General features: G+C 45.7%; 1 protein-coding gene across 1 annotated transcript in view; it reads right to left on the bottom strand.

Moving 5' to 3' along the window:
• LOC307122059 (receptor-type tyrosine-protein phosphatase eta-like) overlaps window positions 1-26,938 on the bottom strand; it is a gene marked incomplete at its 3' end in the record, with an annotated part of 52,178 nt that extends 25,240 nt beyond the window's left edge. The window contains exons 1-3 of the mRNA XM_079809874.1: window positions 26,797-26,938; window positions 9,306-9,333; window positions 2,006-2,263 (exon numbers count right to left, since the gene is read on the bottom strand). Of these exons, the coding sequence (XP_079666000.1) occupies window positions 2,006-2,263; window positions 9,306-9,333; window positions 26,797-26,853 (343 nt within the window). The 5' untranslated portion in view covers window positions 26,854-26,938. The remainder of the gene's footprint in view (window positions 1-2,005; window positions 2,264-9,305; window positions 9,334-26,796) is intronic.
• Between the last annotated feature and the right edge of the window lie 277 nt (window positions 26,939-27,215).

Below are 27,215 nucleotides of genomic sequence, written 5' to 3'. Positions count from 1 at the left end.
TGCACTCCCGTCGGCATGGCGACGTGGGTATATCGTTCCCCGTAGCGTCAAGCTGACGCAGCGCGAGTTCCCTTTCGAAAGGGAACGTCTCAGGTTACGAATGTAACCATTGTTCCCTGAGAACAGGGAACGAGACGCTGCGTCGCTGTGCCATGCCGCAGGGCCTGCCTGCCGAAAACAGTCCCTTCAGACGATTAGATACTGTCATGTTGGCAAGGCGCCCTTATATATTTCCTGGTCGCACCTTGATGACATCATAGGCTGTCGCCGGTCAATAGGATTGAGTTTTTTGATAGTGATTTCAGGCACCAGTCACGCTGGAGGCGTTCCCCGTAGCGTCAAGCTGACGCAGCGTCTCGTTCCCTGTTCTCAGGGAACAATGGTTACATTCGTAACCTGAGACGTTTTCCCACTGGTTGTGCTGGGTAACAATGCAGCGGGGAAAGGGGCCAGAATCCATTTCAACAGCCTTGAAAATTAAGTTCTGTGGGATGCTGATCTCCTGGAGCATCAAAAGGGTCCTCAAATCTGGAACATGCAGATGAGGCCCTGAAGTGGGTGCAGAAGACCCTTAACAATCTGGAACAAGCAGACAAAGGTACATTGAAGTGAAGGTTTGCTCTCCTGAGCTTGACCTTGTTGCAAATGCTTATTGCTTTGCTGGAAGAAGACTCTAAACATAGTCTTTGTAAATGTCTCTTTCCTCACAGACTGGAGGCTCAAAACATAAAGTCATATCTGTTGCTGCCTCACAAGCTGTAGATTCAGAGCATGGAACCAGGATGGCATATCTGTTATGTCTCCCCCGATGGGAGACGCAGAACTTGGTTGATCTGTTTCCGTCTATCCCCTTACCCCAATAACCTAAGGCGGTTATTGACAGTCGTTCCCCACCAGTGTCTAGTGACGCAGTACGAGTGGCATATCAATACTAACGTAACCTCGGTTTCCTGAGACACGGGAACGAGTACTGCGTAGATGGCCATCCTATTATGCTGCACAGCTCAGTGTTCGTTGCTTCAGTCGAATTGATCTGAAATCCTAAGGCAGAATGCCCGATTATACAGCCAGATGGCCCCAGCCATTTAGGCGGGCTCTGGCAGGCTTTATCGCCATAGACTCGTGCAGATCTGCTGCCTTGTCATTTGTTCAAACTGCTTTCACTGCACAAACCAAATCTCACAGTGTCTAACATTACACCGTCAGCTGTGTTTGGTCGTGCAATGGTCGTGCAACCAATGGTCTTGCAGTATCACTGCATGATTAAAAAAGGCTTCAGGAAATCAGAGAAATAGAGTTTTCCCCAACAGTACTCATTCCCGTATCTCAGGGAATTAAGGTTAAGTTAGTAACCGAGTACATTTTCAATTAAACGATACCTACCTTTTGACTCTCCTTGCTAAAGTTTTGGAGTTATGAGTTTTTACTTTTTTTTCAGAAAAAACAACTCAAAAAATGCCTTTAGGCCTAAAGGGTTAAGAGGCTGAGGGGGTAATGTCACAAATCATTTGTTATTTTAGATTCAAAAACATATTTTGAAATGTTCACAGGCTCTTGGATGTATTTCTGCTTCCGGTCATATATTTCCTGTTTATCATGGTTACCTGTTTATCATAGTTACTAATCATTATAAGGTGTTTCTAGAATAGTTTCTATCTGTTGTGTATTCATACCATTTGTCCTCATCAGTTCTTTGTCAAATCTTGTTTAACGCAATCCCTATTCATGTTGACATCTTTAACTCTAATGCTGTAAAGATTTAGACTTTGAAATTGTGTGTTTCCTGGATTCAAGAGTTTTGGATTTCATTATTAAAGCCTGCAATTAGATCCACATCTCGACTCCTTCCCTTCTGCTCCACTACCCCATTACAGATGGAGGTTACATTAAGAGTCAAATCATTATTTGACAACAACTTAGTAGAATAATGATTCTTATGTCATAAGTCAAATAGTTTGAGCATGTACATTGCAGAAAAAAATTATATTGTAAAAATTCTACCTACCAGTATATTTTGATATGCAAAAATGTTCACTTTCTGTTAGGTTATTTGCAGAAACAGCAGTGACACAAAATGTGTAATTGACTCCAGCAGTCAGATCAGTGATGAGAGTGCTACTAGTTTCCATTGCATTTCCATTTATTTTACCATCAGTCCATTTTACTTTAAAGAAAGATCTATTTCCAGTTGGTTCATTCCATGTCAGAAACACAGATGATGTTGTGATGTTAGACACTACAAGATTTCTGATCACATCTGGCTCTGTGAGAGGGAAAGAGAGACATAGTAAATTAAGATTTTTAAAAATTCATACAGGACACAAATATAAATACATATAGGAAAAAACATGAACTGGACGGCCAAATTAAGGAATAATAGTCAGACAAGGAAAACCAGATATTTTATAATTCTACATACTGGTAAATTGTGAGATGCAGAAAATTTCGCCTTCTGTTGATCTATCCGCTGCCACAGCAGTGATGCAGAATGTGTAACTGACTCCAGGAGTCAGATCAGTGATATTATAGGAAGTGTTACTAGTTTTTGTGTCATTGATGTTTGTTTTATCATCAATCCATTGAAGTTTAAAGAAAGATCTATTTCCAATTGGTTCATGCCATGTCAGAAACACAGAGGATGTTCTGACATCAATCACTAACTGGTCTAAATGTTCTTATACACTTGTAATCAAAATTATTCAACCCCCATTGCAAATCAGGTTTATTGGCAAAATGTCAGCTCTTTGCAAGGAAAAAATCAAATAAAAAGTAATTCAAATATCTCAACACAACAAATGTTCAAGTGGTTTCCCCAAAATTAACTGAAAATGCAACTTTTAATGACTTCTGCAGTCTCAATTATGCAACCTCTTCATGGCAAGCATCTTTAGTACTTAATAGAACATCGTTTTGCTGTTATGTCCTGCTATTCCTGAGGAATCGTAGCCCATTCCTCATGAGCCTCCAATATTCTTTTGTTTGCATGCTTCAACTGCCTTCTTCAAATCCCAACAGAGATTTTCAAGTCAGGTGAATGTGATGGCCACTGTAGAATCTTTTTTCTGCAACCAAGCCTTGGTGGAATTTGAGGTATGCTTGGGATCATTGTCCTGAGCGCAGTCCAGTGTCGGCTCCAGCCCCTGAGCGCAGTCCAGTGTCCTGTCCCAGAGCCTGCTTCAGAGGAAGCTGTCCCAGAGCCCGCTTCAGAGGAGGCTGTCCCAGAGCCCCGCTCTCGAGTCAGTCCTCGAGCACGCAAGTGCAGCCCAGGAGGGTGCTCCCGAGTCTATCCCCGAGCACACCAGTGCAGCCCAGGAGGGCGTTTCCGTGTCTGTCCCTGAAGTCCTGGAGGGCCTTTTAGCAGCCCCCGAGTCAAGTCCTGTGTCTGTCCCTGATGTCTTGAAGAATGTTAAGTCACTTCCTGAGTCTGTTCCCCAAGGATCCACCTTCCCTGCCAATGCAGTCATGGCCCCTGAGTTCTTCCCTAAGTCTTTCCCCAATCAAGAACTTATCCTCAAGACTGTTTCTGACACCATAAGAGCAAACCCATGCTCCCAGTAAGACTCCTAATTTTGTCCCTACTCCTCCCATCCCATCCTCCCTGTTACCTGGTCCTTATGGGTTCCCGAAGTCGGCACCTCTCTGGTAAGCCCCTAACTACTCCCCTGGATTATTTTCCTCCGTCCCAGTTCTGCCCCCCCATGTTTGCTGGCTGCCCTAGAACTCCCAGTTTTGTTCCCCGCCCACCCTCCCAATTGTTGCCACCTTTGTTTCCTTTGCCCAGTTTGGACCCCGGAGACGTCCGTTGGGGGGAGGGTACTGTCAGGATCCTGCCCTAACAGTCTTGTCTGTTGTGTCCTTGTTTAGTGTTTCTTTGTTTGTTTTGTGTTGCGCACATGGCTGTGTCTTTGTTCGTGTGTGCCATTTGTTCCGATTGCTCCGGCTTCTTGTTTGCTGTTTCCACGTCCCCTTGTTTAGTCTGGTCTAGTCCTTGTTTCACTAATTGTGCTCACCTGATCCTCATGTGCTCTGGTCCCTTTATATTGTGCTTTTTTCCCTCATGTCCTTTCTGGTTCGTTGCGTTTGTGTGTATTTGTTGTATGCTCTGTGTCTGGCTAAATCACGTCCTAGTGAGAGTATTTGATCTTGCCAAGTTATAGTTCTTTGCTTTATTTTCCCTAGCCTTATTTTTTGGATTTCTCTAGTTTTGATTTTGTTACTCTCTCTTTATGGTCTTATTTTTCTCACTCTAGTTTCCTTCAAGGTTGCCGTTTTGACCTCCAATTTTTGCTCTTGTCTGTTTATCTCTTGTTGTCTTGTATGGTGTATTCTAGAGGTCGACCGATAGTGGATTTTACCGATACCTAGGTTGGACCGCACCGATTAATCAACCGATAGTTTTTAAAATGAATACTGGATAAAAAAATAAAAAAATACATTAAACCATAACACTCTAAATAAAACAGTGCTGAAACCATGAAAAAGGGCCAAATGAAATACATATGTAAATATGAATATATTAAAATGAGAAGTTCTAACACAACAAATTCTAATAAATAATTTAAACATTAAAATAATATTATAAATACATTTTTTTTTAGCTATAAACTAGAAACATGTACATTTTATAGGTAACACTTTGCAAGTCCCATTTTCTTAGCTAGCTTACATGAACAATATGCATTATGCAATATACATTTTACAGCATGTATTAATATTTTAGCAATACAATTGTACCTTGATCATCCATGTTAGTTCATAGTGCATCAACTAAGTTTAACAGATCAAATTAAAATGTAAACTCAATTTAAATATGTATACAATACTTTTACAGCCTTTATTAACCTTTGTTAATGTTACTAATGGAATATTATTGTAAAGTGTTATTTCAAATAAATCCAAACAGTCTGCTTTTTTAGAACACTAGGCGATTATCTAAACAAAATAACAAAATATGTATTGAAATTGAATGCATTTCTGATTTGTTTATATTTTTGTCAGCTGCATGACGATACAGTTTGCTTTCTCGAGTTGTTACATTGTTTTAACTGCTTGAGGTAGCCTACTGCTGATATTAGCATCCTCTCATCATCTAGACCAAGTACATACATACTTCTGTTCTTTATCTGATAATGCAGCTTCTAGTCAACAAATGAATTACTTATGATTTGGCAACATGTACTGAAGTGTTCTGTATTCATACCGTTTCACTGTCTGTGTTTTAAACGCGCATCTAATGTGTCAGCGCTCTCTGTGCAGCGCTCTCTAGGCAGCGTGTGCTTTCCGTGCAGCTTCACGTGTCAATGTAAACAACTTCAGTGCGTTTTCATTTCGCCTTTAGAGGCCGCTCTTGTGCTATATAATACCAGCAGACCCTTCTCAGAGCTCTCGTACTGTGTAATGACAGTGCACCCTTCTCAGCCGCTCCAGCAACAGACGCAACCCGGAAAAACTATCGGTATGGATTTTTGCAGATAACCGATTGTTCCACCAATCAGCTATCGTGCCAATTAATCGGCAAAACCTCTATTTTCTTCTGTCTTGTGTGTTGTCTTGTGGTGGTTCCTGTCCTGCGTCCTGTTCCATCCTGGTCATTGATTCTCCTGGCCTGGCAACTAGTCTGGTTCTACGGCTAGTCTCATCACCTGCTGTCAAGCCTGGTTCCCTTGTCTCCATCATTGGCCATCACATCTTTGCTGTCTCAACCCTGACCAGCCAGTTCTCCCATTGTGTTCTGCCCCTATTGTTTGGACTTTGTTCCCGCCTCACTATTTCTTGTGCTGTCTCTTATTGTTAACCCCCTCAAGTCGGCGGTTGCGCCGGCGCGATCGACTCGCTTTTTTTCTTATCAGTGCCAAAGAGACTCAAATAACTCTGTCGTTTTTTATCTTTCAGGCAAGTGTTATACATCATTATAATCTGTAAAGTTTCTATTTTTTGTGTACAGTCACAATAAAATCAAAATGTGTTTTTTGCAAAATAAAGAAAACAAACATGATGCGCGATATGCAGCCTCTCTGTCAAAGACGTTCATTCAGATAGTCTTCAGAAAAGGAACTCTAGCTTAGTGAATACTTGTCTCACAAACATGAGACATATGTCTAAAGAAACATTGAAATGTCAGGTTTTAAATAATGTAAACCAAATCGAAATCAAATATTCTGCATTTATGTAATCTGTTTGAAAACAGAGAGATGTCAGTCATTCGTGAGCTTCTTCATTATCCGCTAATGCGACCACACCCACGGAGCGCACGTTCTTTAGAGATTCAAATTCTGACGATCCATGCGTCAATGCCCACATCAACTCAAATTAACACATCAAGTACTGCTGTAGCCTACTTCAACTACATCGTTTTGAGGCGCATTGAATAATCCTGGAATAACCTCATGAAAAGCTGTTAATTTCTGAGAGCAACGGATTCCGCCGCTGAGTGTAAGGTAGGCTAAGTTTATTCTGTTAGCATCTGTGAATATTAAACGCAAAAACCTGCGTGATTACGAGGACTCACTGAAGCTTTCTTTGTTTAAATTAGCTCAAAATTACTGTCAGATGTAAGTAATTACCTTGACAAACTAAACATCATTAAAAAGATCTAAGACTCAAGCTTCTATTTTTTACCTCTGTTTTTTTCTCAAAGTCTTATAGTGACCGTAATTTGTTAATATGTGTCAGGAGTTATGAATATGAAAACCGGCGTCGGTTCCTTTTTTATTGTAATATTTGCGTCAGCTGCTCTCATTCATAAAAAAACTCCTCTATGCTCGTCACGAAGAATTGCAACAAAGCAACATCCCTCAGGGCTTTTAGTTCAAAAGTGTGCAGATGAGGAGAAATATTGATAGATTCTCATATGTCTGTGTAAAATTTCAATACAGAGAAGTATTATTTATTCAATCTTTACCAAAAATGCGCAGATTTAATCATTATGAGCGCTGGATACTCTGATGCACTGTGTTTTCAGTACATTCTAACAGCCGGAGGGAGCTCCGTGCACATGTAGTCCATATATGGTACAGATGAAGAAGATATATTCCATGTGACATTCCAGGAATTCCCTGACATAAACAAAGCTTCCTGAGATCACTATAACATGCAGATAGACACGTTTGATGACAATAAAACACACAGTCGCAACAATATATGGCTTATCTGTGTAATTTATACCATGTTGGGTGTATTCATAATAGATTACATTTATAATGCAATGCTATTCGACATAGCTTTTATAATTATGCAGAATATTGTAAAAATTATATATTTTCTGTCAGATTTTTTGATCCGAAGCCAAATTAAATCACAGAAGGTTATTTAAAACATTTGACTTGTGATATAAAGTAAGTTTGGAGTAAAAACATGGTTTTAATCTCTTAAATTGTTGTGTTTTAATAAATTGGTTTAATAAATCATAAATTATGGTTTAATAAATCATAAATTGTTGTGGCAGATAATTTAGCTTGTTTTAAGCAAAAGCTCACTTCATTTAGATTTTTTCCCCCAGAAAATGTTTACTTATCTAGTAAATTAATCTTGATTTAAGAATTTTAAATATTTGGACTGGAAACAAGAAAAAATACTAAATAAGAAGAGCATTTTTTGCAGTGTAGTCAAATATTTTGATAATTTAAAATATAATAGGCCTTTGTTGACAACATTCTAAATAAACTACAAAAATATATATTTCCTTTGTCCTGTTGCTTAGCTCCCTCTCAGTCACATACCTGAAGCTCATTCATTATGCAGGTCATTATGCGGCCCATTATGCATTCTTTTGTTCTCTCCGGTGTGATACCCATTATTATTTATGATCTTACACGCCTCCTCGCATACTGGCTTTGTAAAGAAAAAGTTTTTAAATCAGTGTATTGTTTTATGTGAATGTGTAGGCTCAATGATTAACATTTGAATCCACTCATACAGTTATCACTCTCATCTGAGACAACATCACACTGAGTGAATCATTTGAGAATGGCTTTAATCCACATCCCTTTCCTTACACCTGAAACTTCCCCAAACTCCTACTCCCTCTCCTGCTAAGATCACCTGAAATACACCCAAAATCTATTTGATTTAAATGTAAATTCTTCATATACAGTATTATTAGTGTTGATATCGTTTGAAATGTTTCAGTGCGACTGGTACAAAGATATCATCACCACAGAAGTAAACAAGAAGATAATAAGAGTTTTTAGAGTTTAGAGATATTTTGCTTATTACGGTGGGTGTGGCTTTTGGAGCCATTTGGTCTCGACCTTTTGGGTCATATGGGTCCGATAAATGGAGTCAGATAAAAGTTGAATTGGAATTAAATCCCAGCTGAAAAGACCAAAACGCGCAGCGACCTTCAACCGCGATCATTACCTTCATTCAACGAATTTCAGCGGCCTTACAGTTTTTGCAGGTTTTAATAAAATGTTATTTAATAACAGTAGTCATATAAGCATAATTCCAGTAGCATACGTCACCCCCTCAGACTTGCGTCGCCAACTCAATCATCAAAATCCTTGGTAATCCTCTGCAAACTTCGACAGCTGTTTGAACCAGCTTTTTCGGTTCTTTTTTAATCGGACGTGCTACTTCGACTTTTGCGTCTTGCGACATCAACCCGGAACTAAAGTTTGATTCAGTCCGATTAATGAACCGGCTCAACTGGTTACTTGCTGGCTCAAACCGGCTCAAAAGAACGATTAGTTCAAGAACCGAACATCACTTGTGTCAAGCCAAGCCAAGCCAAGCCAACTCCAAGTTTTTATTTTGTATCTGTTCATTGGGATTCAATAAACTGCTGTGTTCATCACTTCAACTTGCCTCCAGTGGATTCCGTTACAATACCACATTAAAAATAAACCTTTTAAGTAATATTTTTGCTGCCATTGATTACAAGGACCTTTTTTGCAAACAATCAAATTCTATTCTGCAAAATGTTATCAAAATACAAGATTTTGCTGTAAACTGTATGAATACAATTAGTGACCTGAAAAAAAGTACAATTATTATTACAATATACCACATTAATACTAAAATGAGTAAAATCCAGGTATAATTTCCTAGTAAACATGTTTACTCAATTGTCCATTAATATAAATACTCAATTGTAGAAGCTGAGGTTTTAAAAAAGCGTGTAGTGGCAGGGAGTGCTGAAATATTTAGATGAATAAAGAAGTGGAAACTTAATTTAAGTAATATTTGTTGCTTAAAAAGACATTTTGCATGCAATAAAATATTAATCAAAGAAGATATGACATTGACAGTAAACTGTATTAATGCAGTTTTTCATATTCAAATATCATACTTGTCAGTCTACTCACCTGTATCAGTGATCTGTGCATTCAACCCCTGAGGAAAAAGGTGATGTTAGTAAGTAAGAGATTTTCAAGAGATGTAAAATTGAGGTCAGAAAAATGACTTGCATCTTGCCTTTGACTCATTAACGCTCAACTTCAAACTTGATTTGGACTTAAATCCAGACCTCAGTGAACAACAGTCAGTAGCCATATATACCCAAAAATAATTTCTTCAAAAACCCCCATTTTGTCATGTGCTCCAAGTTCAACACAATGTTAATAAATAATTTTCACAGTATAAAGCCATTAACGACTGGTACAGCACATCAAAAGCAAAAGACCTGTTTTAAACACCTCAATCTGTAATTGTGCTTGTAGCCGCTTGTGCTTTTAGGGGGAACATTTTAACATTTATCTTACAGGTGTAGTTCAACTAAAAATTTAATTTCTGTCATCATTTACCCTCAAAGAGGATATTTTAATTTTGTTCGTATTGTATTCTTTGTTTTTGTTGTTTTATTTTTTCATCCACACAATTGAAGTCAAAGGGCACCAAAACAATTTGGTTCTTCAAAATAACTTATTTTATGTTCAACAGAAAAAGAAAGAAACATCTCGGTTACGTATGTAACCCTCGTTCCCTGAAGGAGGGAACGGAGACGTACGTCGGAACTGACCGACGAATTGGGATCTGTTTTCAGAGACCGACCTACTTCGAGTAATTAAAAACGAGCCAATAAACATTGGCATGCGATCACACATTCCACGCACCGCCCCGCGTTGCAGGTATAAATAAGGAAGTGGAAGTGCCGCATACCGTTTTCAACTGAGGAGCCGAGATAAGTGGCTCTGAAGCACAGCCCCTGGCGACGGGACGTACGTCTCCGTTCCCTCCTTCAGGGAACGAGGGTTACATACGTAACCGAGACGTTCCCTTTCAGTCGGTCACGTTCGACGTACGTCGGAACTGACCGACGAATTGGGATCCCTACCAACACGCCAGGAGGCTGGCCCTTCCAGCGTCCTGCCTGAGCTCGCTGGACCACTCCTATGTTAGAGTGGGAGTCAGGGCTCCGGGCAGGGAAGGACAGTCACTGCTGTTCCTGCAAGACCCACTTAGCGTGACTATTGGATAACGCTGGGAAAGCGTGCCCGTCTCGGAAGATGGTACGCTGCGGACCACGTCCTTCAATGGAAGGAGAGGTGGAATACACATAAGGACTAACCTAACAGGGTAGTGCAACAAATGGCAGTCTCTAGAGTGGACCCAACCTGGTTCCAGGGGGGGAAGAACACAACTAGAGACGACAGAGGAAGCTCTGTCGAGGGAAAGACACGGGGCTAGCCGAGTAGGGTAGCTGGTACCGTGGAAAATACACATTTGGGGTAGCCTAGAGGGGACCGCAATATATGGAACCCAGCCTACACACACGTTCCACAAGCATACGGGTGCAGGCCTGGCATCAGACGGCCACCACGTCTGACACCGAAGGGGTGACGGAGGAACTCACAGGGTTAGCCGAATATCGGGGAACACGACTGGAGCAAAAATAGACGCACGTATCCGGCCCAGAGGGCGGGAGTGGCGTATGCAAGCCGACACTAGAACGGGCACTTAGCGCTGCTGGCCACTGGGGGCGAGAATGCGGGAAGATACCGGCTCTACACGGAGGCTATAAAATCTAGCGAACGTGTTAGGTGTCGCCCAGCCCGCAGCTCTACATATATCTGTCAGCGAGGCGCCTTGAGCCAACGCCCAGGAAGAAGCAACACTCCTTGTTGAGTGTGCTCGTAACCCGAACGGGCAAGGTACGTCTTGGGACTGGTAGGCCAAGACAATGGCATCCACTATCCAGTGGGCCAACCTCTGCTTGGAGACAGCCTTTCCCTTCTGCTGGCCTCCGTAACAGATGAAGAGCTGCTGTGAGGATCTGAAGCTCTGAGTCCGGTCAACGTAAGCGCGAAGAGCGCGGACGGGACACAACAAAGCTAGGGCTGGGTCTGCCTCCTCCGAAGGCAGCGCTTGCAGGTTCACCACCTGGTCCCGAAAGGGAGTGGTAGGAACCTTGGGCACGTATCCAGGCCGGGACAACGTGAGAGTTGGCCGGCCCGAATTCTAGGCACGATTCGTCGACCGAGAGTGCATGCAGGTCCCCTACCCTCTTGATTGAAGCCAATGCAATCAGGAGAACTGTCTTCATGGACAGGATTTTTATCTCAACAGACTGCAAAGGCTCAAATGGGGGACCCTGAAGTGCTCTGAGCACCAGGGCTAAGTCCCAAGAGGGTATCGAGGTAGAACGAGGAGGATTTAGTCTCCTCGCACCTCTGAGGAACCTGACGATTAAGTCGTGCTTACCTAAGGATTTACCGTCTACTGCATCATGATACGCCGCTATTGCTGCGACGTACACTTTGAGGGTGGAGGGAGACAGCCTTCGATCCAACCCATCCTGCAGGAAGGAAAGCACAACGTTAATCGAACACTTTCGGGGGTCTTCCCGGCGGGAAGAGCACCACTCGACGAACAGGTTCCACTTCAGAGAGTAGAGGCGCCTCGTAGAGGGGGCTCTAGCAGAAGAGATGGTGTCTACCACTGCTTGTGGTAGGCCACCTAGAACCTCCGCGTCCCGTCCAGGGACCAGACATGGAGATTCCAGAGGTCTGGACGCGGGTGCCATAGAGTGCCCCGCCCCTGAGAAAGCAGGTCCTTCCTGGGGGGGATCGGCCAGGGAGGGGCTGTCGCGAGGAGTGTGAGTTCTGGGAACCAGGTCCGGTTGGGCCAGTAGGGCGCAACTAACAAGACCTGCTCCTCGTCCTCCCTGACCTTGCACAGTGTCTGTGCGAGAAGGCTCACTGGGGGGAACGCATATTTGCGTAGGTCCCGGGGCCAGCTGTGCGCCAGTGCATCTATGCCTAAGGTACCTCCGGTCAGGGAGTAGTACCACTGGCAATGGGTCGAGTCCGGAGAAGCGAACAGGTCTACCTGTGCAACTCCGAAGTGGTCCCATATCAGCTGGACGCTCCGGGGGTGGAGTCGCCATTCGCCCGGAGGTGTCGACTGGCGAGAGAGCTCGTCGGCTGTCTGGTTCAGCGCACCTGGGATGTGAATGGCACGAAGTGACCTCACAAACTTCTGACTCCACAGGAGGAGATGGCGGGCGAGCCGGAGCATGCAACGGGAGCGTAGACCACCCTGACGGTTGATGTACGCAACGGCCGCAGTGCTGTCCGAACGGACCAGTACGTGCTTGCCCCGAAGCGGTTTCTTGAACCGGGCCAGGGCAAGACGTACCGCCAGTAACTCTAGGCAATTGATATGCCAACGCAGTTGGGGCCCCATCCACAGACCCGAAACTGCGTGCCCGTTGTACGTGGCCCCCCAGCCCGTGGATGAGGCATCCGTGAAGACCACAGCATGCCTCGACACCTGTTCTAGGGACACTCCGGCCCGGAGAAACGAGGGGTCTGACCACGGACTGAAGGTTTGGCGACAGTAAGGAGTAACTAGGACCCGGTACTGACCGCTCTGCCACGCCCATCTCGGGACTCGGTCGTGCAACCAGCGTTGAAGCGGTCTCATATGAAGCAATCCGAGCGGCGTTACCGCAGCTGCAGATGCCATATGCCCCAGGAGCCTCTGAAAGAATTTCAGTGGGACCGCTGTCCTGCCTTTGAACGTATTCAAGCAGTTCAACACTGACCGGACGCGCTCTGGAGTGAGGCGCGCTGTCCGGCTGACCGAATCCAGCTCCATACCGAGATAAGAGATCCTCTGCGCGGGGCAGAGTTTGCTCTTCTCTCGGTTGACCCGAAGTCCCAACAGGCTGAGGTCACTGAGCACCATGTCCCTGTGTTCGCACAACTGCTCCCGAGACTGGGCGAGTATGAGCCAGTCGTCGAGATAGTTGAGTAAGCGAACGCCGCATTCTCTGAGCGGAACAATGGCTGCCTCGACGACCTTCGTGAAGACGCGAGGCGACAGGGACAGCCCGAAGGGCAAGACTTTGTACTGATATGCCCTCCCCTCGAACGCAAAGCGCAGGAACGGTCTGTGTCGAGGAAGGATAGAGACATGAAAGTACGCGTCCTTCAGGTCGATCGCTGCGAACCAATCTTGGGGACGGATGCATTGGAAAATGCGTTTCTGCGTTAACATTTTGAACGGAAGCTTGTGCAGGGCCCGATTCAGAATGCGCAGGTCCAAGATTGGTCTTAACCCACCCCCTTTCTTGGGTACAATGAAGTAGGGGCTGTAGAACCCCGACCTCATATCGGCAGGAGGAACCGGCTCGACCGCGCCCTTCGCCAGCAGGACATCGATCTCGGACCGCAAGACATGGGCATCGCTGCTCCGCACGGAGGTGAAGAGGATGCCCCTGTACTTGGGAGGCCGGCGTGCGAATTGAATCGCATAGCCGAGTCTGATGGTACGGATGAGCCAGCGAGACGGCCTGGGGAGACCTAGCCAGGCCCCCAGAGACCGAACTAGCGGGACCAACGACACCACAGACGTACCCGGGGTGAGGCAGCGAGGTGGAGTATTCAGACCCGACTCGGGAGGCCCGGAGGCAGCCCGGAGTGTTGTCTGAATACTCCAGGTGGGGCAGAGAGTGGGTGAGAAGGCCCGGGGGTGTCCTCGGTGCCCACTCTGCTGCCCCCTGGCGAGGGGTGAGAGGGAAGGAAAGGAGTGGCAAGGCCCGGGGGCGTCGCGCACTGCCAACCTGTCCCTCTCGGGGCTCAGGGAGGGAAGAAACTGCTCTTTTATTGAGAATGTGGGTACCGCTGGACCCCGGAGGGCCAGCGGCAGGATGTTTTTTCCGGTACCAGTCTTGACATTCTCCCCCCGGTCCTCCTCCGGGGGGAGGAGGGGTGCGGACACCACCTCCCCTGGAGCAGCTCCTCTTCTCCCTGGGCTCCCCGTGTCAGGGCCGCTTGCCCTTGCGCTTGCCTGCCGACTTAGCGGGCCCCGACACGGGTTGGGCGGCACCCTGACGGCCGGCACCCTGCTTCCCCGATGGTGGAGGCTGCTGCTTGGGTTTAGCAGGGGCGGAGGCGGCCGCAGGGGGACGCCCTCGGCGACGAGCAGGCGGAGGTGCAGCCGGCGACTGGGTGGAGGCAGCAGCAGGTCGCCGGGGCAGGATGTTCTTGATGGCCTCCGTCTGCTTCTGTGCCACCGAGAACTGCTGGGCGAAGCTCTCGATGGCGTCGCCGAAGAGGCCGGCCTGACAGACAGGGGCGTTGAGGAACCGCACTTTGTCGGTCTCACGCATATCTGCCAGGTTCAGCCATAGGTGGCGTTCCTGGACCACCAGAGTGGACATCGCCCGACCCAGGGTGCGTGCGGCAACTTTCGTCGCCCGGAGGGCGAGGTCCGTTGCGGTACGCAGTTCCTGCATAACCCCTGGGTCGGAACTACCCTCGTGCAATTCCTTGAGCGCCTTGGCCTGGTAGACCTGCAGGAGCGCCATGGCATGCAGAGAAGATGCGGCTTCTCCACAGGCTGTGTAGGTCTTGCCCGTTAGGCTGGACGAGAACCTACACGCCCGGGAGGGGAGACGCGGATGGCCCCGCCAGTCGGAGCCGGTCTTAGGACACAGTTGCATCGCAACCGACCGTTCCACTGGAGGGACCTCCACGTAACCCTTAGCCGCGCCTCCATCGAGGGTAGTGAGGACGGAGGAACTCGCTGATCGTGAACGAGCGCTGTAGGGCGCCGTCCACGACTTCGTGAGCTCCTGATGCACTTCCGGAAAGAAAGGCAATGGGGCGCGGCGCTGAGAACCAGCACGGGCCGTCCCGAGATACCAATCGTCCAGCCGCGAGGGTTCGGGACACGGTGGAGGGTTCCACTCGAGCCCGACACTCGCGGCGGCCCGGGAAAGCATAGCCGTGAGCTCTGGATCAGACTCGCGCAAAGGTGCCACACCCGAAGGGGGCAACGCAGCCGAATCCTCATCTCCAGAGTCCATTAGCTCGTCCCCCGATGCAGCTATCGATAACATATCCTCAGTTGGAGCCCCGAAAGAAACGGGTGGCCCCCTATGGGAAGGACCACCGCGATCTTCCGGGAACTGCGCCGGCGCAGTGGAGGGGGGAGGGGCCCGAGCAGCCTGTTGACTGGGCAGGGGTGCCCTGACCGTCACCCTCAGATCTCCACCAAAGGCATCAGCCAAAGTAGCAGCCCTCTGCTTTGCAGCGGGAGGACCACTAGATCGGGGGATACGCAATGGGACTCCACCCCTTTTCAGGTATTGGAGCCTAGACCGTAGCACTGCGATGGTCATGTTCGCGCAGTGCGAACATGAGTCATCCACGAAAGCCGCCTCTGCGTGCTGAACGCCCAAACACGAGGGACAGCGATCGTGTCCGTCAACTGGGGACAGAAATCGACGGCATCCAGAAACACACGGTTTGAATGACATCTTGAAAAAGACGCAGGGTCAAACCGTGTTGCTCTTTTAGTGATAGAGAGAGAGAGAAAACCGCTCCGTCAGTGCCGAGGCACGCAGGGGAAATGGCCGCGGCTCACAGCAGTTCAAAAGTGCAAGCCCGCTGTGAGCACTCAGAGAAAAAAAGCCCAGCAAGCCGTGAGAACAGCTGTTCGTCCTTTTCTTCCTGGTCGCGACCACCGCTGCAGGGCACCGTCACACCAACACTGGAACACTGGAAGCAGGTAAGGATCTTCTCTCGACTCGTTGTAGAAAAACTCTTCGTAGGAACACACAGATTACTGCAATGCTCGGCTCCGAAGTTGAAAGCGGTATGCGGCACTTCCACTTCCTTATTTATACCCGCAACGCGGGGCGGTGCGTGGAATGCGTGATCGCATGCCAATGTTTATTGGCTCGTTTTTAATTACTCGAAGTAGGTCGGTCTCTGAAAACAGATCCCAATTCGTCGGTCAGTTCCGACGTACGTCGAACGTGACCGACTGAAAGGGAACTGTGATTGAAACTGTGAAAGAAAGAGAGTAAATTATTACAGAATTTTGATGATGACACTTGACGCATACATTTTAACTCTGATCAAATATACAAAATGACTTTATTATTTTACTTTGCTGAACGAAATTCAAAGTCGTCAAATTAAGTCAGTAAAATTGTCTGATGTATCACTGCTGCATATATAAAGTTCCCATTCAGTCGGTCACCGACGAATAGGAATCTCGCTAAAATGGCCAATCTACTTCGAGTGTAACTGAAACAAGCCAATGCACATTTGCATGCAATGATTGCACCAGCTGCTCTGCCTCACAGCGCAGGTATATAATGAGAAGCAGGTGCGTTGCATCTTAAGCTTTTCGCGTTGGATCTATTGCTGCATCAGAGGGTGAGGCTGACCTCTCTCGATTCGGCTGCTTTACCTCCTTTGGGAACTGTGGCGTTGCCCGATTCAGATCCAGAGATGATGGCTATGCTTTCCCGGGCCCCCAACAGGGTTTGGCTTATGTGGAATTATACACTGTGTCCTGAACGCTCAAGGCTGGATGATCAGTTCTCAGCATTACACCCCGGTCCCTTTCTTATCGGAAGTGCATGAGGACCTCACTATGTCTTGTACTCTGGGTTCGGGCCAAATTCCGAGCTCGAAGCCCTCCTCCCCGGACAGCACGCCAAATATGCATTTAAATTTACTCTCCATAAATTATATGTAAGTGTGAACTCGTGAAAGTCAGGTTTCTTAATTTCACCATGCTGCGTCCACCCATCTGCCGGCTGCAGCACCCCAGTTTGCTCATCGCCGAGGGAGCCAGCAGTGCCCAAATTATCAATAAAATAGCAGTTTCCTCTATCTCTGGGTCTCAAGGGGGCATGGAGAGCAGCGGACGATGCAGATCAGGGTCACTCTCATCCTCCTTTTCCTTCACCAGCGGGTAGCAGCAGGCGGTTCAAGGACACAACCAAGCCTTCTCACGCACCCTCTGACCAACCTTGGAACCAGGTAAGTGTTGCACAGCACACTCAGACCTTGCTGCAGTCCGCCTCAAAAAGAGAGCCCCCGAGTCAGATCCCTTTGGTCTCTGCGAGCCTGGCTAGCACTCCCCAGTCCGTCTCGCTGGCTCATTCAGACCATCAGGCTCGGCTATGCGATTCATAGATGTCCCCCCAAGTTCAGGGACATCAAGTTCATTTCAGTGAAGGTTGTCGATACTTGTGAGCTGAGATCGCAGACCTACTGGTAAAGTACGCGATAGAGCCAGTCCCTCCAGCCCATATGACAGGGATTTACAGCCCTTACTTTATTTTACCCAAGAAAAGCGGTGGGTTACAGCCAGTCTTGGACCTGCGAGTTTTGAATTGGAGCTTCAAATCAAGATTGGTTTGTATCGATAGACCTCAAGGACGCGTACTTTCTATTCTCCCTTGACAGAGGCCTTTTCTGCGCATTGTGTTTGAGGGTTGAGCATATCAGTACAAAGACCTGTCCCTGTCCCTGTCTCTCCACGTCTTCACAAAGTCGGCTTTAGTCAAACACTCTCAAACTGTTAATACAGCTGCCACAACACATTATTCAGTGCGTGGACATTTTACCTTTATTTTTCAATAAGATAAACATGTGCCATTTTACTATTACTGGACATGAAGAAACTTTTAAAAAGGTATTTCGCCATAACTGATACAGTATATCCTAACCAGCCTTGTTCATGACAACAGGATCAGAAACTAAAGGGGGCTTGGATCAAAAATAACACGAAAATGAACAAAATGCTTCCACAAAATTAAATTAAATCCATGGCGGGTGTCATGATTAAAGTGAACTTGCATGAAACTGCGATTAGATCCTGATATCCTCTTCCTTTGCCTGACCCGTAACAGTAGACAGATTACAGGAGTTTTGTGAAAGTGCATAATTCATGCTCGAATGAAGTCATAGAGTGCTTCAGTGATGGGAAACATTCTTTGATTGTTTTCTGTATAATTTATTCCCAGTTTTAATATATAATGTGTTTTTTTTCATGCAACTAAAATAATCAATGTGAAGTCTTGATTGAATGCGTAAAAAGCAAACAAATTCATAAACATTTCTTAGCTTGTTTTGTCTGTTTAGCCAGAATATGACATGCCATTTCCCCAAACACAAAAGTATTGCATTCTATTCATCTTTAAATATGTAATAATATTTAGTAATAATTATTATTACAATATCAAGAGCAAAAATCTATATTTGTAAAAAATAAATTATGAGTTACTGATTTTTAAAAAAATGTATGAGCCTATTAAATTATACATGACATTGATGCAAGCTTTGAGCAGCATTAATCAGTCTGTGTAAATAATGCCATGTCAGATGCATCTTTGTAAAGTAAAGACAGCTTTTGTTGATGTGACTGGTAACAGTCTGAAGTATTCTTATTGGTTAAAGCAGTTGCTTAAAATTAAGTATTTGACATAACAGATAACACAGATACATTTTAAGGTCATTATAAAAAATACCCCTTACACAAATGCTCTTGGAAATCAATTACAGGAGGGAAATATTGCCTGTTAATGGAAAATGTACATCTGACCATGCAGGAGAAGTTTAATGTACAATGAGCTTCTGAGAGTATTAAATAATTAACATTAAATAAGCAAATATAAAGGAACCAAACACTGATATGATTTGCTCCAAAAATCCCTGGGGAAACTTTAAATGAGTGACTTCAACAATTTCCTAGTCAAAACAAAGAGCCTATTAAATTACTGAAACTCACAGGGGGAAACAAACATTCCACAAACAAACTTTTCCTGCTATATCCATCAAATATTTACTATACTGATAAAAATGATAATCTATTGCCAGATTTTCTAAAAGCTGCAGACGAGACATCCTTGACGTACGCACTTTTTGACATAAAATCTAGGTCCAAACTTCAGTTTTTCTTAGCAACTGGCATTGCCATATTAAGATGAACATACCATAATTAGCCTACATTACAAAAAAAGTACCATATCCAAAACTTTTAAGAAACATTTTTACTTCTAAATCCGCATATAGAATAAAACTTTTTACTGAGATAAAGTGGTGAGATAAAGTGAGATAAGAGATAAAGGTGAATTTATATAGCACATTTAATACACAGGGGTAATTCAAAGTGCTTTTTAGAAAAACATATTTATATAAAAAAATAGTAATCATAAAAAGGTTAATAGAAAATACAAATACAATAAAAGAAGTAAAAAAAAAATTGGTAAAATGAAATAGAATATACATTAAAAGAATAATGCGGGACATAAAAGGAAAAGAGGGTTGAAAAGAACAGTGCAGTGTGTAGCGAATTAGCTTAAAGGGGAAATATTACTTATCTATAATTCTATAATTATCTAAACTCCGGGTGGAGTGTGCCCTCACACCAAGGGGACATGGTCGACCTTGCTGCTGGTAAGCCAAAACAATGGTGTCCACTATCCAGTGAGACAACCTCTGCTTTGAGAGAGCTCTTCCCTTCCGCTCTCCACCATAACAGACAAAGAGCTGGTCTGAGGTCCTGAAACACTGCGTCATGTCTACGTAAGCGCGGAGAGCGCGTACTGGACAGAGAAATGCCAAGGCTGGGTCTGCCTCCTCCAAAGGCAGCGCTTGCAGGTTCACTACCTGATCTCTGAAGGGAGTGGTAGGAACCTTGGGCACATATCCAGGCCGGGGTCTCAGGATCACGTGAGAGTTAGCCGGCCCGAATTCTAGGCACGCTTCGTCAACCGAAAATGCCTACAGGTCCCCGACCCTCTTGAGAGAGGCCAATGCGGTCAGCAGAGCTGTCTTCATCGACAGAAACTTGTCTAATCAAACAGACGAGCTACTGTAGCTCATATTGCTCAAAAAGTTAATGCTGGTTCTGATAGAAAGGTGTCAGAATACACAGTGCACCGCAGTTTGTTGCATATGGGGCTGCATAGCCGCAGACCGTCAGGATGCCCATGTTGACCCCTGACCACCGTCAAAAGTGCCAACAGTGGGCACTTGAGCATCAGAACTGGACCACGGAGCAATTGAATAAGGTGGCCTGGTCTGGTGAATCATTCTTTTACATCACGTGGATGGCAGGGTGTGTGTACCTGGGGAACAGCCGACAGAGGCAGTGTGATGCTTTGGGAAATGTTCTACCGGGAAACCTTGGGTCCTGCATGTGGATGTGCTTTGACACGTACCACCTACCTAAGCTTTGTAGGAGACCATGTACACCCTTTCATTCCCTGGTGGCTGTAGCCTCTTTCACAGGATAATGAGCCCTGCCACAAAGCAAAAATGGTTCAGGAATGGTTTGAGGAGCACAACAACGAGTTTGAGGTGTTGACTTGGCCTCCAAATTCCCAAGATCTCAATCCAATCGGGCATCTGTGGGATGTGCTGAATAAACAAGTCCGCTCCGTGGAGCCCCACGTCACAACTTACAGGACTTAAAGGATCTGCTGCTAACTTGCCAGAAACCACAGCACACCTTCAGGGGTCTCGTGGAGTCCATGCGTCGACGGGTCAGGGCAGTTTGGCAGCAAAAGTGGGACCAACACAATATAAGGGAGGTGGTCATAATGTTATGCCTAATCAGTATATATGTAATGAGGAAAGTTGCTTTACAAAATCAAATGTCTCATGATATACTGTTAGACTCCCTGAGTGAAGCACGTAGTGTGATTGCAACTGAGTGTTGTTCATACATTCCAGAAAACAATGGTAGAGGAGTCCAAAATCTAGCTAAAGTTCTGCATGAACAGGTAGCTAGATCTTTAATAAATGTATGTAATCAAATGTTTTCATATTTGATTAGGACGGGGGAATGAATGATCTAAGGATTCTCAGTAGCAACCTATGCGTATAACTTCAAGATTTGATGTATGATTGTACATGATCTTATGATCTTACACCTAACCCTACCCTTAAACTTACTCATACCACCACACCCATCCCTAACCCTACCCGTATCCCACCTCAATATAAGCAAAAGTGTTTTGCAATACAATATAAACACATTGCACCTATTTTTTTTTGTGTAAGTAAATAGTAGTTAAAGCCACCTAATATAAAGTGGGACCAAAACACTTGTTGCATTTTTACTGTTCAGACGAAGTCTGAGCATTGAAACATCTCAACTAAGATTATTCAATAAACTCTGCTTGTTTTACTATCATCACTTTGTCTCCTGCTTCTGCTCTTCCCTGGTTTCCCAGTTAAAGTCTCAGGCTGATAGAAGACTGTTAATAGAGTTTTGAGTACCAGACAAGACTTGCTGTTGACAGGTTTTACTACTTTTGGACACCAGACAAAACATATGTATAACTTTTGAGAGGATCCGGCTATGATTTACATTTACACGACAAACATTTTGTTCATTAAAACAAATAGTACTTTTTTTATGAATACCTTTTAAATCTACCTTTTAAAGTGTCTAAATACATTTTGGGGTCACTGTATAAAACAGGTAATAACAGGTAAATTAAATATATTTTAACTACAACAATGGAGATTTGGGAAAAGACACGCAAAATATTGACCTGCTAAATATTTAAATAAACCACCATAGACCACAAAAGACTGCAAAGCATATCTTTTTGATCATTGATGAGCATTTTTTTAATCTAAACCATCAACCATCATACAAATACCAATTCATGCTAAATAAAGACAGACTCTTACCTGAAGAATGAAGAAGAATAGAATTCCTGTGCTTTTGTATTCAGAAAGGCATGCCATCTTGTTGCAATTTTTTTTCAAAGTTGGACTACTCTACATCCTCTTTAGTCACTTTAGTCACTAGTCTTTGTCAAACCACACCGAGTGCTGATGTGAGAGATGTGAGGTGGAGCTGCTGTGACCAAAGTTAAAATTTACTCTTAATGTGAAAATGAGCGCTAATCCATCCCCTCAACCCAAACAGGAAGTTATAATGTTGACTATTTTAAACAGGCAACTTTAGATCCCAATTTTCTTTTCTTTTTTTTCTTTTTTACTTGCGGTAATATCTAGTAAGACCCTGCGAAATATAAAATATACATTTATATATTTTACATAAATTCTTTTTGAATTCTTGAATTCTTGAATTCTTTCAAACGCAGAACAGTAGTCCCATTAAAACATTTGCAAAAATGGTTCAGGAATGGGTTTTTTTTCAGAAACCCCTTATGATGACTAAAAAAAGGAGGACCGTGACGTCGCCCGGTACGGCGCAGCCGGGGCCCCACCCTGGAGCCAGGCCTGGGGTTGGGGCTCGTATGCGAGCGCCTGGTGGCCGGGCCTTCCCCCACGGGGTCCGGCCGGGCTCAGCCCAAAGGAGCGACGTGGGGACACCTTCCCGTGGGCCCACCACTCACGGGAGGGACCGTAAGGGGCCGGTGCAAAGCGAATCGGGCAGCAGTCGAAGGCGGGGGCCTAGACGACCCGATCACTGGGCACGGAAACTGGCTCTTGGGACATGGAATGTCACCTCGCTGGTGGGGAAAGAGCCTGAGATTGTGCGTGAGGTTGAGAGGTTCCGACTAGAGATAGTCAGAATCACCTCCACGCATGGCTTGGGCTCTGGAACCACACTCCTCGAGAGGGGATGGACCCTTCACCACTCTGGAGTTGCCCATGGTGAGAGGCGGCGGGCTGGTGTGGGTTTGCTTATAGCCCCCCAGCTCTGCCGCCATGTGTTGGAGTTTACCCCGGTGAACGAGAGGGCCGTTTCCCTGCGGCTTCGGCTCGGGGATAGGTCTCTCACTGTTGTGTGTGCCTACGGGCCAAACAGCAGTGCAGAGTACCCGACCTTCTTGGTGTCCCTGGGAGGGGTGCTGGAGAGTGCTCCGACTGGGGACTCCGTCGTTCTACTGGGGGACTTCAACGCCCACGTGGGCAATGACAGTGAAACCTGGAGGGGGTGATTGGGAGGAACGGCCCCCCGGATCTGAACCCGAATGGTGTTCAGTTATTGGACTTCTGTGCTAGTTACAGTTTGTCCATAACGAACACCATGTTCAAGCATAAGGGTGTCCATCAGTGCACATGGCACCAGGACACCCTAGGTCGTAGGTCAATGATCGACTTTGTGGTCGTTTCATCTGACCTGCGGCCGTATGTCTTGGACACTCGGGTGAAGAGAGGGGCGGAGCTGTCAACTGATCACCACCTGGTGGTGAGTTGGATCCGATGGCGGGGGAGGAAGCTGGATAGACTCGGTAGACCCAAACGTACTGTGAGGGTCTGCTGGGAACGTTTGGCTGAGTCTCCTGTCAGAGAGATCTTCAACTCCTGCCTCCGGCAGAACTTCGACCAGATCCCGAGGGAGGCTGGAGATATTGAGTCCGAGTGGCAATCCCCGAACCCGGTGGTGGACACCGGAAGTAAGGGATGCGGTCAAGCTGAAGAAGGAGTCCTATCGGGCCTGGCTGGCTTGTGGGACTCCCGAGGCAGCTGACGGGTACCGGCAGGCTAAACGGACTGCAGCCCGGGTGGTTGTGGAGGCAAAAACTCGGGCCTGGGAGGAGTTCGGTGAGGCCATGGAAAAGGACTATCGGCTGGCCTCGAAGAGATTCTGGAAAACCGTCCGGCGCCTCAGGAGGGGGAAGCAGTGCCCTACCAACGCTGTTTACAGTGGCGATGGGCGGCTGTTGACCTCAACTGGGGATGTTGTCGGACGGTGGAAGGAATACTTCGAGGATCTCTTCAATCCCACCGTCACGTCTTCCATCGAGGAAGCAGAGGCTGGGGGCTCAGAGGAGGACTCGTCCATCACCCAAGCTGAAGTCACCGAGGTGGTCAAGAAACTCCTCGGTGGCAAGGCACCGGGGGTGGATGAGATCCGCCCTGAGTACCTCAAGTCCCTGGATGTTGTAGGGCTGTCTTGGCTGACACTCCTCTGCAGCATCGCGTGGCGGTCGGGGACAGTGCCTCTGGGATGGCAGACCGGGGTGGTGGTCCCTCTTTTTAAGAAGGGGGACCGGAGGGTGTGTTCCAACTATAGGGGGATCACACTTCTCAGCCTCCCCGGGAAAGTCTATGCCAGGGTACTGGAGAGGAGAATTCGGCCGATAGTGGAACATCGGATTCAGGAGGAACAGTGTGGTTTTCGTCCTGGTCGTGGAACACTGGACCAGCTCTATACCCTCTACAGGGTGCTGGAGGGTTCATGGGAGTTTGCCCAACCAGTCCACATTTGTTTTGTGGATTTGGAGAAGGCATTCGACTGTGTCCCTCGCGGCGTCCTGTGGAGGGTGCTGGGGGAATATGGGGTCCGGGGTCCTTTGCTGAGGGCTGTCCGGTCCCTGTATGACCGAAGCAGGAGTTTGGTCCGCATTGCCGGCAGTAAGTCAGACTTGTTCCCGGTGCATGTTGGACTCCGGCAGGGTTGCCCTTTGTCGCCGGTTCTGTTCATAATTTTTATGGACAGAATTTCTAGGCGCAGCCAAGGGCCGGAGGGTGTCAGGTTTGGGGACCACACGGTTTCGTCTCTGCTCTTTGCGGATGACGTTGTCGTGTTGGCCCCTTCTAACCAGGACCTTCAGCATGCACTGGGACGGTTTGCAGCCGAGTGTGAAGCGGCTGGGATGGGGAACAGCACCTCCAAATCCGAGGCCATGGTCCTCAGTCGGAAAAGGGTGGCTTGCCCACTTCAGGTTGGTGGAGAGTTCCTGCCCCAAGTGGAGGAGTTCAAGTATCTAGGGGTCTTGTTCACGAGTGAGGGGAGGATGGAACGGGAGATTGACAGACGGATCGGTGCAGCTTTTGCAGTAATGCGGTCGATGTACCGGTCTGTCGTGGTGAAGAAAGAGCTAAGCCGTAAGGCGAAGCTCTCGATTTACCGGTCAATCTACGTTCCTACTCTCACCTATGGTCATGAGCTTTGGGTCATGACCGAAAGGACAAGATCCCGGATACAGGCGGCCGAAATGAGTTTTCTCCGCAGGGTGGCTGGGCGCTCCCTTAGCTGAGGTGGCTCGGGCATCTGTTCCGGATGCCTCCTGAACGCCTTCCCGGGAAGGTGTTTCGGGCATGTCCAACCGGGAGGAGGCCCCGGGGAAGACCAAGGACACGCTGGAGGAACTATGTCTCCCGGCTGGCCTTGGAACGCCTCGGTGTCCCCCCGGAAGAGCTAGAGGAAGTGTCTAGGGAGAGGGAAGTCTGGGCATCTCTGCTTAGACTGCTGCCCCCGCGACCCGGCCCCGGATAAAGCGGTAGAAGATGGATGGATGGATGGGTTCAGGAATGGTTTGAGGAGCACAACAACGAGTTTGAGGTGTTGACTTGCCTCCAAATGTCTCTTGATATACTGTTAGACTCCCTGAGTGTAACACGTAGAGTGATTGCAACTGAGTGTTGTTCATACATTCCAGAAAACAATGGAAGAGGAGTCCAAAATCTAGCTAAAGTTCTGCATGAACAGGTAGCTAGATCTTTAATAAATGTATGTAATCAAATGTTTTCATGATTAGGACGGGGGAATGAATGATCTAAGGATTCTCAGTAGCAACCTATGCATGTAACTTCAAGATTACTGAACTTGAAGTATGATTGTTTGGTTTAAAGGGATGTTTGTCTTCATGAGTAAGTGATAAATGAATGTTTCAATTTCAAGATTTTTAACATCACAGGATGCTTTGGGGAAAAAACACTGGACCCGCTTTATATTAGGTGGCCTTAACCACTATACTAACATTTAAATGAATAATTTGATACAATGCACTTATTGTGTACATACATGTTTTACATTGTACTTACATTTTTAAAAATACCTTCATGTACCACATTTGTAATTAATTTCTGTATTTACACTTTTGACCCTTCCCTAACACCTAACCCTACCCTTACACTTACCCATACCACCACACCCATCCCTAACTCTAGCCGTATCCCGCCTCAATATCAGCAAAAGTGTTTTGCAATACAATATAAACACATTGCGCTTATTTTTTTTTTTGTGTAAGTAAATAGTAGTTAAGGCCACCTAATATAAAGTGGGACCAAAACACTTGTTGCATTTGTACTGTTCAGACGAAGTCTGAGCATTGAAACATCTCAACTAAGATTATTCAATAAACTCTGCTTGTTTTACTATCATCACTTTGTCTCCTGCTTCTGCTCTTCCCTGGTTTCCCAGTTAAAGTCTCAGGCTGATAGAAGACTGTTAATAGAGTTTTGAGTACCAGACAAGACTTGCTGTTGACAGGTTTTACTACTTTTGGACACCAGACAAAACATATGTATAACTTTTGAGAGGATCCGGCTATGATTTACATTTACACGACAAACATTTTGTTCATTAAAACAAATACTACTTTTTTATGAATACCTTTTAAATCTACCTTTTAAAGTGTCTAAATACATTTTGGGGTCACTGTATAAAACAGGTAATAACAGGTAAATTAAATATATTTTAACTACAACAATGGAGATTTTGGAAAAAACACGCAAAATATTGACCTGCTAAATATTTAAATAAACCACCATAGACCACAAAAGACTGCAAAGCATATCTTTTTGATCATTGATGAGCATTTTTTTAATCTAAACCATCAATCATCATACAAATACCAATTCATGCTAAATAAAGACAGACTCTTACCTGAAGAATGAAGAAGAATAGAATTCCTGTGCTTTTGTATTCAGAAAGGCATGCCATCTTGTTGCAATTTTTTTCAAAGTTGGACTACTCTACATCCTCTTTAGTCACTCTGGTCTTTGTCAAACCACACGAGCACTGATGTGAGAGATGTGAGGTGGAGCTGCTGTGACCAAAGTTAAATGTTACTCTTAATGTGAAAATGAGCGCTAATCCATCCCCTCAACCCAAACAGGAAGTTATAATGTTGACTATTTTAAACAGGCAACTTTAGATCCCAATTTTCTTTCTTTTTTTTCTTTTTAACTTGTGGTAATATCTAGTGAGACCCTGTGAAATATAAAATATATATTTATATATTTTACATTGTAATATTGAGGAAATATTATATAGGAAATACTATTTAGTTATTTCCACCTACA

The sequence above is a fragment of the Gobio gobio genome (assembly GCF_949357685.1).
Source record: "Gobio gobio genome assembly, chromosome: 25".
NCBI classification, from domain to species: Eukaryota; Metazoa; Chordata; class Actinopteri; order Cypriniformes; family Gobionidae; genus Gobio; species Gobio gobio.
Note: the sequence above shows the minus strand (reverse complement) of the source record. Positions and strands in the feature narration are given on the sequence as shown.